At 49.8% G+C, this 12,197-nt stretch overlaps 2 protein-coding genes across 5 annotated transcripts in view; both read left to right on the forward strand.

Moving 5' to 3' along the window:
* Positions 1–6,126, forward strand: part of IKZF4 (IKAROS family zinc finger 4) — a 29,002-nt gene extending 22,876 nt beyond the window's left edge. Inside the window, exons 8-9 of the mRNA XM_053967536.1 lie at positions 2,114–2,239; positions 5,323–6,126. Coding sequence (XP_053823511.1) covers positions 2,114–2,239; positions 5,323–6,020 — 824 coding nt within the window. The 3' untranslated portion in view covers positions 6,021–6,126. The remainder of the gene's footprint in view (positions 1–2,113; positions 2,240–5,322) is intronic.
* A 2,837-nt stretch (positions 6,127–8,963) lies between these two features.
* LOC128801614 (uncharacterized) lies at positions 8,964–11,224 on the forward strand. 4 transcript variants are annotated; one of them, XM_053967641.1, is made up of 3 exons: positions 9,010–9,038; positions 9,122–9,266; positions 9,328–11,224. In XM_053967641.1, the coding sequence occupies exon 3, from the start codon at positions 9,924–9,926 to the stop codon at positions 10,854–10,856; it is 933 nt and encodes a 310-aa protein (XP_053823616.1). In that variant the 5' UTR covers positions 9,010–9,038; positions 9,122–9,266; positions 9,328–9,923; the 3' UTR covers positions 10,857–11,224. The 4 variants fall into 4 exon arrangements, with proteins under 4 accessions (XP_053823615.1, XP_053823616.1, XP_053823614.1 ...); XM_053967640.1 differs by lacking the exon at positions 9,010–9,038 and adding an exon at positions 8,964–8,996 and having other exon boundaries at positions 9,122–11,224; XM_053967639.1 differs by having other exon boundaries at positions 9,122–11,224.
* The last annotated feature ends 973 nt before the right edge of the window (positions 11,225–12,197 follow it).

Genomic DNA, 12,197 nt, shown 5'->3' on the forward strand with positions numbered 1-12,197 from the left:
ATGAGGGAATGTGATCCCAAATCCCTGGAAATGTGTCGGAAGTGTTGGGATTGTGATCCCAAATCCATGGAAAAGGGTTGGGAATGTGATCCCAAATCCATGGAAAATAGTGTTGGGAGTGAGAGATTGTGATCCCAAATTCATGGAAAAGGGTTGGATTGAGGGAATGTGATCCCAAATCCATGGAAAATAGTGCTGGGAGTGAGGAATTGTGATCCCAAATCCATGGAAAAGAGTGGGAATGTGATCCCAAATCCCTGGAAACGTGGGGGAGGCGTTGGGATTGTGATCCCACATCCCTGGAAAAAAGGGTTGGGAATGTGATCCCAAATCCCTGGAAGAGGGCTGGGAAGTTTTGGGATCGTGTTCCCGGTGCCGCGAGTCGACGCCCCCACAGCAGATCCCAAATCCCTGATCCAAACCCCCATTCCCAGAATTCCCGCAGCCTTTTCCAGCCTCGGGAGCTGCGGGAAGGCAGAATTTTCCCGGGAAAAAGCCAAAATCTGGGCATTCCCGGGAATTTCGGACACCCCGGAACCACCGGGATATTTGGGATCAGGGGCCGTTTCAGAGCGGGATTTTTGGGAATATTCCAAATTGGAATTCCCAGGATATGGGACTGTTTCAGAGTGGGATTTTTGGGAATGTTCCCATTTGGAATTCCCAGGATTAGGGCCCATTTCAGAGCGGGATTTTTGGGAATGTTCCCATTTGGGATTCCCAGGATATGGGACTTTCAGAGTGGGATTTTTGGGAATATTCCAAATTGGAATTCCCAGGATTAGGGCCCATTTCAGAGCAGGATTTTTGGGAATGTTCCCATTTGGGATTCCCAGGATCAGGGCCCATTTCAGAGCGGGATTTTCGGGAGCAGGAACATTCCTAATTGGGATTTTTGGATGCAGGGGCCATTCCCAAGCAGGATTTCCGGGATCAGTGACCATTCCTGACCGGGATTTTTAGGATCAGGGACCATTCCATATCAGATTTTTAGGATCAGGGCCATTCCTAAGTAGGATTTTTAGGATCAGGGCCCATTCCCGACCGGGATTTTTAAGCTCAGTGACCATTCCTGACCGGGTTTTTTTAGGATCAGTGACCATTCCAGATGAGGATTTTTAGGATCAGTGACCATTCCCGACTGGCATTTTTAGGGTCAGGGCCCATTCCCAACCAGGATTTCTGGGATCAGTGACCATTCCCGACCAGGATTTTTTAGGATCAGGGGCTATTTCAGACCAGGATTTTTAAGCTCAGTGATCATTCCTGACTGGGATTTTTTAGGATCAGTGACCATTCCCAACCAGGATTTCCAGGATCACTGACCATTTCAGACGAGGATTTTTAAGCTCAGTGACCATTCCCGACCAGGATTTTTTAGGATCAGTGACCATCCCCGGTTGGGATTTTTAAGCTCAGTGACCATTCCTGACTGGGATTTTTAAGCTCAGTGACCACCCCCGGTGGGGATTTTTAGGCTCAGTGACCATCCCCGGTGGGGATTTTTAAGCTCAGTGACCACCCCAGTAGGGATTTTTAGGCTCAGTGACCATTCCTGACCGGGATTTTTTAGGATCAGTGACCATTCCCGACCGGGATTTTTAGGCTCAGTGACCATCCCCGGTGGGGATTTTTAAGCTCAGTGACCACCCCAGTAGGGATTTTTAGGCTCAGTGACCATTCCTGACCGGGATTTTTAGGCTCAGTGACCATCCCCGAGCAGGATTTTTTAGGCTCGCTGCCCACTCCCGACCGGCATTTCCAGGCTCGGTGCCCACTCCCGAGCAGGATTTCCGGGATCAGTGACCATTCCCGACCGGAATCCCCCAGCTCAGGCCCTATCCCCAGCCGCTTTCCGCGGGGCCATGGCGGGGCTGGCGGAACGCTCGCAGGCCTGAAGCCGCCTCCTCTCCCCCCCTCACCGCGGCAGGAGCGGGCCCCGCTGGAAGCAGGAGGGATCCGGGAGCGGCTGCCGGCGCCGCGGGGACACGCACGGGGTAAGCTCGGGCTCCGGCAGCCGCTCCCAGGGGCCCTCCCAGCCCGCAGCTCCCGTCCCGCCCCGCTCATCCCGGGATTTTTTTTTTTTTTTTTTTCCTTTGTTTGCGTTCTGCAGGAGAGGAAATCCGGGAGCTGGACATGGTGCCCGAGGCGTTGCTGCACCCTGAGCGCCCCACCTTCATCGAGCGCCTGGCAGGCAGCTTCACCAAGAGGAAACGCTCCACGCCGCAGAAATTTGTGGGTAAGGAAAAGATGGAAAAGGTGGAAAAGATGGAAAAATTCCCTCGGCGGGAAGTGAGGGGCGGCCTCAGGGATGGCCGGGTGTGGGGGGGGGGGGGAGCGGCGCGGGAAGGGGAATCCCCTCACAAAGGCCTCAGATTAACAAAAACCCGGCTTAAAATGAAAAATATTAATTCAAATTAAAAGAAAATCAACTAGGTTTTTTAAAAAAAGAAATTAAAAAAAAAAATCCCTCACACTAAAAAAAAAAAAAAAATTAACTAAAAAAAACCCGCAAAATAACCAAAAAAATCCTCAAATCAGCAAAAACCCGAGGGGAAACGCTCCAAGCCGCAGAAATTTGTGGGTAAGGAAAAGATGGAAAAGGTGGAAAAGATGGAAAAATTTCCTCGGCGGGAAGTGAGGGGCGGCCGTAGGGATGGCCGGGGGGGGGGGGGGGGGGGGGGGAGCGGCGCGGGAAGGGGAATCTCCCCACAAAGACCTCAGATTAACAAAAAAAGGGCTTAAATTGAAAAGTATGAGTTCAAATTAAAAGAAAAGCAACTAATTAAAAAAAAAAAACCCTAAAATTAAAGAAATTTTCCCTCACAATATAAAAAAAAGAAAAACCACCTTAAATTTAAAAATACCTGCAAATTAAGCAAAAAAAATCCTCAAATGAACAAAAACGCGAGGGGAAACGCTCGCAGCCGCAGAAATTTGTGGGTAAGGAAAAGATGGAAAAGGTGGAAAAGATGGAAAAATTCCCTCGGCGGGAAGTGAGGGGCGGCCTCAGGGATGGCCGGGTGTGGGGGGGGGGGAGCGGCGCGGGAAGGGGAATCCCCTCACAAAGGCCTCAGATTAACAAAAACCCGGCTTAAAATGAAAAATATGAATTCAAATTAAAAGAAAATCAACTAGGTTTTTTTAAAAAAAGAAATTTAAAAAAAAATCCCTCACACTAAAAAAAAAAAAATTAACTAAAAAAAAACCGCAAAATAACCAAAAAAATCCTCAAATCAGCAAAAACCCGAGGGGAAACGCTCCAAGCCGCAGAAATTTGTGGGTAAGGAAAAGATGGAAAAGGTGGAAAAGATGGAAAAATTCCCTCGGCGGGAAGTGAGGGGCGGCCTCAGGGATGGCCGGGGGGGGGGGGGGGGGAGCGGCGCGGGAAGGGGAATCTCCCCACAAAGACCTCAGATTAACAAAAAAAAAAAGGCTTAAAATGAAAAATATGAATTCAAATTAAAAGAAAAGCAACTAGGTTTTTTTAAAAAAATTTAATTAAAGAAATTTCCCCTCACACTAAAAAAAAACACCTTAAATTTAAAAATACACGCAAATTAATGAAAAAAAACCCTCAAATCAACAAAAAAAAGCTCAAATTGAAAAGTATCAATTCAAATTAAAAGAAAAGCCACTTATTTTTTAAAAAAAGCTTTTTAAAAGCTTTTTTTTTTAAAGAAAATTCCCCTCACACTAAAAAAAAAACCCTTAAATTTAAAAATACACGCAAATTGACGGAAAAAACCTTCAAATTAACAAAAAACCCGCTCAAATTGAAAAATATGAGTTCAAATTAAAAGAAAAGCCACTTATTTTTTTAAAAAAGCTTTAATTAAAGAAAATTCCCCTCACACAAAAAAAAAAAACCTTAAAATTTAAAAATACCCACAAAATAACAAAAAAAACCCTCAAATTAACAAAAAAACAGCTCAAATTGAAGTATATAAATTCAAATTAAAAGAGAAGCAACTCATTTTACAAAAAACCCTTTAATTAAAGAAATTTCCCCTCACACTAAAGAAAACCACCTTAAATTAAAAAATACGCGCAAATTAATGAAAAAACCCTCAAATTAACAAAAAAAAAGGGTCAAAATGAAAAATAAAAATTCAAATTTAAAAAAAGCAACTTTTTGTTTTGAAAAAAGCTTTAATTAAAGAAATTTCCCCTCACACTAAAAAAAACCCCTTATTTTTTATTAAACCTTATTAACCCTTATTAAAATTAAAAAATACATGCGAGTTAAATAAAAAATCCTCATATTAACAAAAAACTCAGATGAAATGCTCCATGCCACAGAAATTTGTGGGTAAGCGGATGCAGATTTCCAGGGAAAAGATGGAAAAATCCCTTTGGGAGAGGAGGGGAGGCCTCAGGGTGGAAAACCTCCTCAAATTAAAAAAAAACCTCTTAAATTAAAAAAATCCCCCTCAAATTAAAGAATTCTGCATTCAAATAAAAAAAAAAAAACCTTAAAATTACAAAAAAAAAACCCTAAAACAAACCAAAAATAACTCAAATTCAAAAGTTCTCCCCTCAAAATAAAAACGAACCCCTTAAATTAAAAGAAGCCCCTCAAATTAACAAAAAGCCCTCCAAAAAAATCCCAAATTTGGGAGGGCCTCATCCCACCCCAACCTCTCTGTCTGATTTTTGGGGTGTCCCCATCCCACCCCAGTCGCTCTCTCTGATTTTGGGGTGCCCCCAGTCCCTCTCTCTGAATTTAGGGTGCCCTGAGGGTGTCCCCACCCCTCTCTCTGATGTTGGGGTGCCCCTCTCCCACCCCAGTCCCTCTCTTTGATTTTGGGGTGCCCCCAGTCCCTCTCTCTGAATTTGGGGTGTCCTGAGGGTGCCCCCACCCCTCTCTGAATTTGGGGTGCCCCCACCGCTGTGTCTGATGTCGGGGTGCCCCTGTCCCACCTCAGTCCCTCTCTCTGAATTCGGGGTGTCCCCAGTCCCTCTCTCTGATGTCGGGGTGCCCCCAGTCCCTCTCTCTGATGTCGGGGTGCCCTCAGTCCCTCTCTCTGAATTCGGGGTGCCCCCAGTCCCTCTCTCTGAATTCGGGGTGCCCCCAGTCCCTCTCTCTGATGTCGGGGTGCCCCCAGTCCCTCTCTCTGAATTCGGGGTGCCCTCAGTCCCTCTCTCTGATGTCGGGGTGCCCCCAGTCGCTCTCTCTGATGTCGGGGTGCCCTCAGTCCCTCTCTCTGATGTCGGGGTGCCCTCAGTCCCTCTCTCTGAATTCGGGGTGCCCCCAGTCCCTCTCTCTGATGTCGGGGTGCCCCCACGGCTCTCTGATGTCGGGGTGCCCCTGTCCCCCAGGCGAGAAGCAGATGCGCTTCGCCCTCTCGGAGCTGCCGTTCGATGTCAGCCCGGGCTTCGACAAGGACGTGGAGGTGGTTCCGTCCCGCGGGCACGCCCTGGAGCCGCCCTACGCGGGGCCGCTCTCCCTGCTGGGCGCCGCCGACCCGCTGCGCCCGCTGCGCCTGGCCACCAACTGCATCACCGAGGTCACGCCGGTCATCAGCTCCGTCTACACCCAGATCCAGGCGCTGCCCGCCCGCCTCGAGCTGCCGCGGGGCCGCGACTCCTCGGAGGACGGCGCCGAGGGCATCCCGGTGATCTTCCGCGGCCGCGGCGGCGGCGACGCCGCCGGGGGATCGCCGTCCAACGGCTGCCAGGACTCCACGGACACCGAGAGCATCCAGGAGGAGCGGGCGGGCGGCGGCAGCAGCCGGCACAGCCCCGCCTACGCCAAGGAGGAGCCCAAGGAGGAGCCGGACGGCGCGGCGCGCTGCTTCCCCAAGGAGTCGCTGCGGGTGCTCAACGAGGAGGGCGAGCAGCTGCGGGCCTTCTGCTGCGAGCACTGCCGCGTGCTCTTCCTGGACCACGTCATGTTCACCATCCACATGGGCTGCCACGGCTTCAGGGACCCTTTCGAGTGCAACATCTGCGGCTACCGCAGCCAGGACCGCTACGAGTTCTCCTCGCACATCGTGCGTGGCGAGCACAAGATCTGAGGTGGGAAAAGCAACCCCCTTTTCCTGCCTCAAATTTTCTGATTTCACCGCGGTTTTCCCCTCCTAAATTGTGCTCGGGGAACACAAGATATGAGGTGGGATAAGCCCCCCCTTTCCTGCCTCAAATTTTCTGATTTCACCCCAATTTCACCCCGGTTTTCCCCTCCTGAATCGTGCTCGGGGAGCACAAGATATGAGGTGGGAAAAGCCCCCCCCTTTTCCTTCCTCCAGTTTTCTGATTTCACCCCGATTTCATCCCGGTTTTCCCCTCCTAAATCGTGCTCAGCAAACACAAAATTTGAAGTGGGAAAATCTCCCCTTTTCCTGCCTCAAATTCCTCTTTTTCTCCTCCCATTTCCTCTCCCACATCGTGGGCAAAATGTGAGGTTGGAAAAAATCTCCCCCACCTTAAATTCCCATTTTCCCCCCCAGTTTTCCCCTCCCACATCGTGCACCACGAGCACAAAATGTGAGGTTGGAAAAAATCCTTCCCCACCTCAAATTCCCTTTTCTCCCCCAATTTTCCCTTCTTATTTCCCCTTTTTTCCCCCCTCCCATTTCCCCTTTCCCCCCCCAATTTTCCCCTCCAATTTCCCCATTTTTCCCCTTTTTTCCCCCTCCCACATCGTGCACCACGAGCACAAAACGTGAGGTTGGAAAAAAATCCCCCCACCTCAAATTCCCCTTTTTCCCCCCAGTTTCCCCCCTGCCACCTCTCCCACCCTTATAGGGCATGGAACTGTTGGGTTGTGTTGTTTTTAGTCTTTTTTTTTTCTTTTATACTCCTTTGCACTGACTTTGGCTAGAAAAACAAAACAAAACAAAACAAAAAAGTATTTAAAAACAACAACAAAAAAAAAAAAAAAACCACCAAAAAAACAGAAACCCACCCCAAAAACCCGACTGGCCCCGCCCAAGGGGAGCCCTTAATCCTCCTTTTTATAAACAAAGTTATTTAAATATTGAATAGGAACTTTTTTTGTGTTTTTCTTTTTCCCTCCCCCTCGTTATTTATTAAGCTTTTGAGTTGCTCTTTTGATAATTCTTGGGGTTTTTCACCCCCCCAAAAAAAAAAAAAAAAAAAAAAGACAAAAAAAGGTCTCACTTGAATTTTGGAGACTGTTCCCCCCTTGCCCTGCTCCCGCCGGCTCCCGGCACTGCCCGGCCCCGTTCCCGGGCTAAAGGAACCTCAAAATTCGGTGCTAACCCCCCCCCCGGGACCCCCCAAAACCCAGCCTGACCCCCCCCAGCCCGGGGGGGGCTGCCCCGTCCCCAGCTTTAACCGGGGAACCCCAGAATGGGACGTGGGGACCCCCCAAATCCCCAAAATCCTCCCCCAAATCCTCTCCAAATCCCCCCAAATCCTCCCCAGAATCCTCCCCCAAATCCTCCCCAAATCTTCCCCAAAATCCTTCCCCAAATCCTCTCCAAATCCCCCCAAATTCTCCCCCAAATCCTCCCCCAAATCCTCCCAAATCTCCCCCAAATCCTTTCCCAAAATCCTTCCCCAAATCCTCCCCAAATCTTCCCCCAAATCTTCCCCAAATCTCCCCCAAATCCTCTCCAAATTCTCCCCCAAATCCCCCCCCAAATCCCCCCCCCAAAATCCCCCCCCAAATCCTTCCCCAAATCCCCCCCGGAGCCCCCCCCTCCCCTGACCCCACTGGGGGTCCCCTAAAATGGAGGATGAGGCTCCTGGGGTCTCCCCCTCTTCCTGGGCACAGCCAGGGTGGGACCCCCCAGATCCGGGGGATCCCCCAAGTTTGGGGTTTGACAAAGGGGGAGGAGCTCGGGGGACCCCAACCCCTCAGATTTGGGGGACCCCCAGCTCATGGGGACCCCCAACCACAGCTCCCCACCCATGGAGACCCCCCACCCTTGGAGACCCCAGCCCTCAGTGCTGGGTCCCCCCCAGCCCCATTTCCCCCCATTTTGTGGGGTCATCCCACCTGATTTTCCCTCATTCTGGGGGTCCCCCCACCCCACTCCCCCCACTTTGGGGCTCCCCCCACCCCCAGCCCCATTTTGGGGGTCCCTTCACCCCCCTCCCCCCACTTTGGGGGGTCCCCCCAGCCCCATTTTGGGGGTCCCTCCACCCCACTCCCCCCATTTTGGGGGTCCCCCAGCCCCATTTTGGGTGTCCCCCCACCCCGTTCCCCCCCACTTTGTGGCTCTCCCATCCCGTTCCCTCCACTTTGGGGCTCCCCCCACCCCCAGCCCCACTTTGGGGGTCCCCCCAGCCCCACTTTGGGGGTCCCTTTACCCTCCTCCCCCACTTTGGGGCTCCCCCCACCCCGTTTCCCCCCACTTTGGGGGTCCCCCAGCCCCATTTTGGGCGTCCCCCCACCCCCAGCCCCACTTTGGGGGTCCCTTTACCCTCCTCTCCTGACTTTGGGGCTCCCCCCACCCCATTGCCCCCCACTTTGGGGCTCCCCCCACCCCCAGCCCCATTTTGGGGGTCCCTTTACCCTCCTCCCCCGACTTCGGGGCTCCCCCCACCCCGTTTCCCCCCACTTTGGGGGTCCCCCAGCCCCATTTTGGGCGTCCCCCCACCCCCAGCCCCACTTTGGGGGTCCCCCCAGCCCGTGCCCCCCGTTTTGGGGGTCCCCCCAGCCCCGTTTTGGGGGTCCCCCGGCCCAGGAGGCATCAGTGGAACCAAAGCCGTCCCCGCGCAGGGACACCCGAGCACCTCAGCAGCGCCCGCTGCCCCCCTTGCCCGACTTTGGGGACTTTTGGGACTTTCCCCCTTTTCCCCTCCCCCACGGCGCTCAGGGGGGTCCCCCCCATTCCCAGCCCCCCCTTTTTGGGGTACCCCCAGCCCTCCCCCGGCGCCGGAACCAACCCAAAAAAAAGGGGCTTTGAACCCAAAACTGGGTCTGAGCCCCAGAGTGGGGCTTGTTGGAACCCAAAACCGGGGGCTTTGAACCCAAAAAGGGTTTGTGAACCCCAAAAAGGGTTTATGAACCCCAAAAATTGGTTTTATGAACCCCAAAAAGGGTTAATGAACCCCAAAAATTGGTTTTATGAACCCCAAAAATGGGTTTTATGAACACCAAAAAGGGTTTATGAACCCCAAAAATGGGTTTTATGAACCCCAAAAGGGTTTATGAACCCCAAAAATGGTTTTATGAACCCCAAAAGGGGTTTATGAACCCCAAAATTGGTTTTATGAACCCCAAAAAGGGTTTATGAACCCCAAAATTGGTTTTATGAACCCCAAAAAGGGTTTATGAACCCCAAAAATGGGTTTTATGAACCCCAAAAGGGTTTATGAACCCCAGAAATGGGTTTTGTGAACCCCAAAAAGGGTTTATGAACCCCAAAATTGGTTTTATGAACCCAAAAATTGGTTTTATGAACCCCAAAAAGGGTTTGTGAACCCCAAAAGGGGTTTATGAACCCCAAAAATGGGTTTTATGAACCCCAAAAAGGGTTTATGAACTCCAAAAGGGGTTTATGAACTCCAAAAATTGGTTTTATGAACCCCAAGAAAGGTTTTTTTAAACCTCAAAATGGGTTTCTTCAACACCAAAAGGGTTTTCTGAACCCCAGAAGGGTTCGAATAACCCCAAAATGGGGTTTTCAACCCCAAAAAGTGTTTATGAACACCAAAAGGGTTCAAAAAAACAAAAAAAAAAGTGTTTTTAAACCCCAGAATGGGTTCTATAAACCCCAAAAAGGGTTTTTAAACCTCAAAATGGGTTTCTTCAACCCCAAAAGGGTTCAAAAAACCCAAAATGGGTTTTTTTCAACCCCAAAAGTGTTTTTTGAATCCCAAATGGGTTTTTAAACCCCAACAATGGGTTTTTTGAACCCCATAAGGGTTTTTTAAACCCCAAAAAAGGTTTTTTGAGCCCCAACAGGGTTTTATTAACCCCAAAAAGGGTTTTTAGAAGCCCAAAAATGGGATTTTTGAACCCAAATCAAAGCTCTGCCGTTTCCAGCCCCTCTGGGGTTGGTTGGGTTGGGTTTTTTTCCTCCTTTTCAGTTTTTTTCCCATTTTCTTTCTCCTCTTTGCCCTTTTCCTCCCTTTTTTCCATTTTCTTTTCCCCCTTTTTTTCCATTTTTCCCCTTTTCCTTTTTTCTCTTTTCCATTCTTTCCCCCCATTTTTCCCCATTTCCATTTTCCCCTTTTCCATTTCTTTTCCCTCACTTTTCCCTTTTTTCCCCCATTTCCAATTTTCCCATTTTTCCTCCTTTCCCATTTTCTTTTCCACTTTTTTCCTTCTTTTCCATTCTCCCTCCCCTTTCTCCCCCTTTCCCATTTTATTTCCCTTTTTCCATTCTTTTTTCTCCCCCTTTCCCATTTATTTCCCTTTTTTCTCCCTTTTCCATTTTATTTCCCTTTCTCCCCTTTTCCCATTATTTTTCCCTTTTTTCCCCATTCTTTTTCCCCATTTTCCCCCTTTTCCATTTTATTTCCCTTTTTTTCTCCCATTCCCATTTTATTTCCCTTTCCCCCCCCTTTTTTCCCCCTTTCCCATTTTATTTCCTTTTTTCTCCCCCATTCCCATTTTATTCCCTTTTTTCCCCTTTTCCCCCTTTCTCATTTTATTTCCCTTTTTCCATTCTTTTTTCTCCCCCTTTCCCATTTTATTTCCCTTTTTCCCATTCTTTTTTCTCCTCCTTTCCCATTTTATTTCCTTTTTTCTCCCACATTCTCATTTTATTTCCCTTTTTCCCCTTCTTTTTTCTCCCCCTTTCCCATTTTATTTCCTTTTTTCTCCCCATTCCCATTTTATTTCCCTTCCCCCCTTTCCCATTTTATCTCCTTTTCCCCCTTCCCCATTTTCCCCCCGTTTTTTCGGCGCCAGACCCCAAACTGTAGGAATTTAGGAATTTTCTACGACCTCCAGGTGGCTTTACCCTGTAAATATCTATTTTTTAAACCCGACAGATGAAGAACAAACGAGGATGTGCAATACCCCCAACTCCCCCAAAATCCCGAGCGATTCATGGATTTGCTGTTGGTTTTTTTTTTTTTTTAATTTTTCCTGGTTTTTTTTTTTTTTTTTTTGCTTTTCCCCCTTTTTTTTTTTTTTTTTTGGTGAGGTTTTGGACCCTTTTTTCCCCTCCAGCCTTTTCCCGGGAGCTTTTGTACCTGTAAAATATTGTAATTAATGATTTGTTGTTAACGAGATCTACTGTAAGTTTTGTACTGTACTGCCCGAGGCTCTGCTTCACAATAAACGGGAATAATTTAACGTGCCCGAGAGGGCTGGGGACAGACAGGGGACATTGGGGACAGACATGGGGACATTGGGGACACTGGGGACAGACAGGGGGACATTGGGGACAGACAGGGGGACATTGGGGACAGACAGGGGACATTGGGGACATCAAAAATGGGGACATTGGGGACACTGGGGACAGACAGGGGGACATTGGGGACAGACAGGGGACGGGGGACAGACAGGGGACAGACAGGGGGACATTGGGGACATTGGGGACAGACAGGGGGACATTGGGGACATCAAAAATGGGGACATTGGGGACAGACAGGGGGACATTGGGGACAGACAGGGGGACATTGGGGACATCAAAAATGGGGACATTGGGGACAGACAGGGGACATTGGGGACAGACAGGGGACATGGGGATAGACAGGGGGACAGGGGACAGACAGGGGACAGACATGGGGACAGACAGGGGGACAGTGGACAGACAGGGGGACAGGGGACAGACAGGGGACACTGGGGACAGACATGGGGACATTGGGGACAGAGATGGGACAGAAATGGGACAGGGGACAGAAAAATGGGGACTGGGTACAGAAATGGGGACAGAGATGGGGACATTGGGGACAGATGGGACAGGGGACACTGGGGACAGACAGGGGACATTGGGGACAGAGATGGGGACATTGGGGACAGAAATGGGACAGAAATGGGGACATTGGGGACAGAGGTGGGGACATTGGGGACAGAAAAATGGGGACATTGGGGACAGACAGGGGACAGACATGGGACATTGGGGACAGACATGGGACATTGGGGACAGACATGGGGACATTGGGGACAGAGATGGGGACATTGGGGACAGAAAAATGGGGACATTGGGGACAGAAATGGGACAGAAATGGGGACATTGGGGACAGAAAAATGGGGACATTGGGGACACAGAAATGCGGGAAAAGGACATTGGGGACACCCAGGAGGGACAGGGGACACGGAAATG

The sequence above is a fragment of the Vidua chalybeata genome, chromosome 30, assembly GCF_026979565.1.
Source record: "Vidua chalybeata isolate OUT-0048 chromosome 30, bVidCha1 merged haplotype, whole genome shotgun sequence".
Lineage (NCBI taxonomy): Eukaryota > Metazoa > Chordata > Aves > Passeriformes > Viduidae > Vidua > Vidua chalybeata.

Excerpts from the sequence above, each read along its gene's own strand:
- LOC128801614 (XM_053967640.1), top strand. The coding sequence starts at position 9,924 with ATGGGATTTTTGAACCCAAATCAAAGCTCTGCCGTTTCCAGCCCCTCT.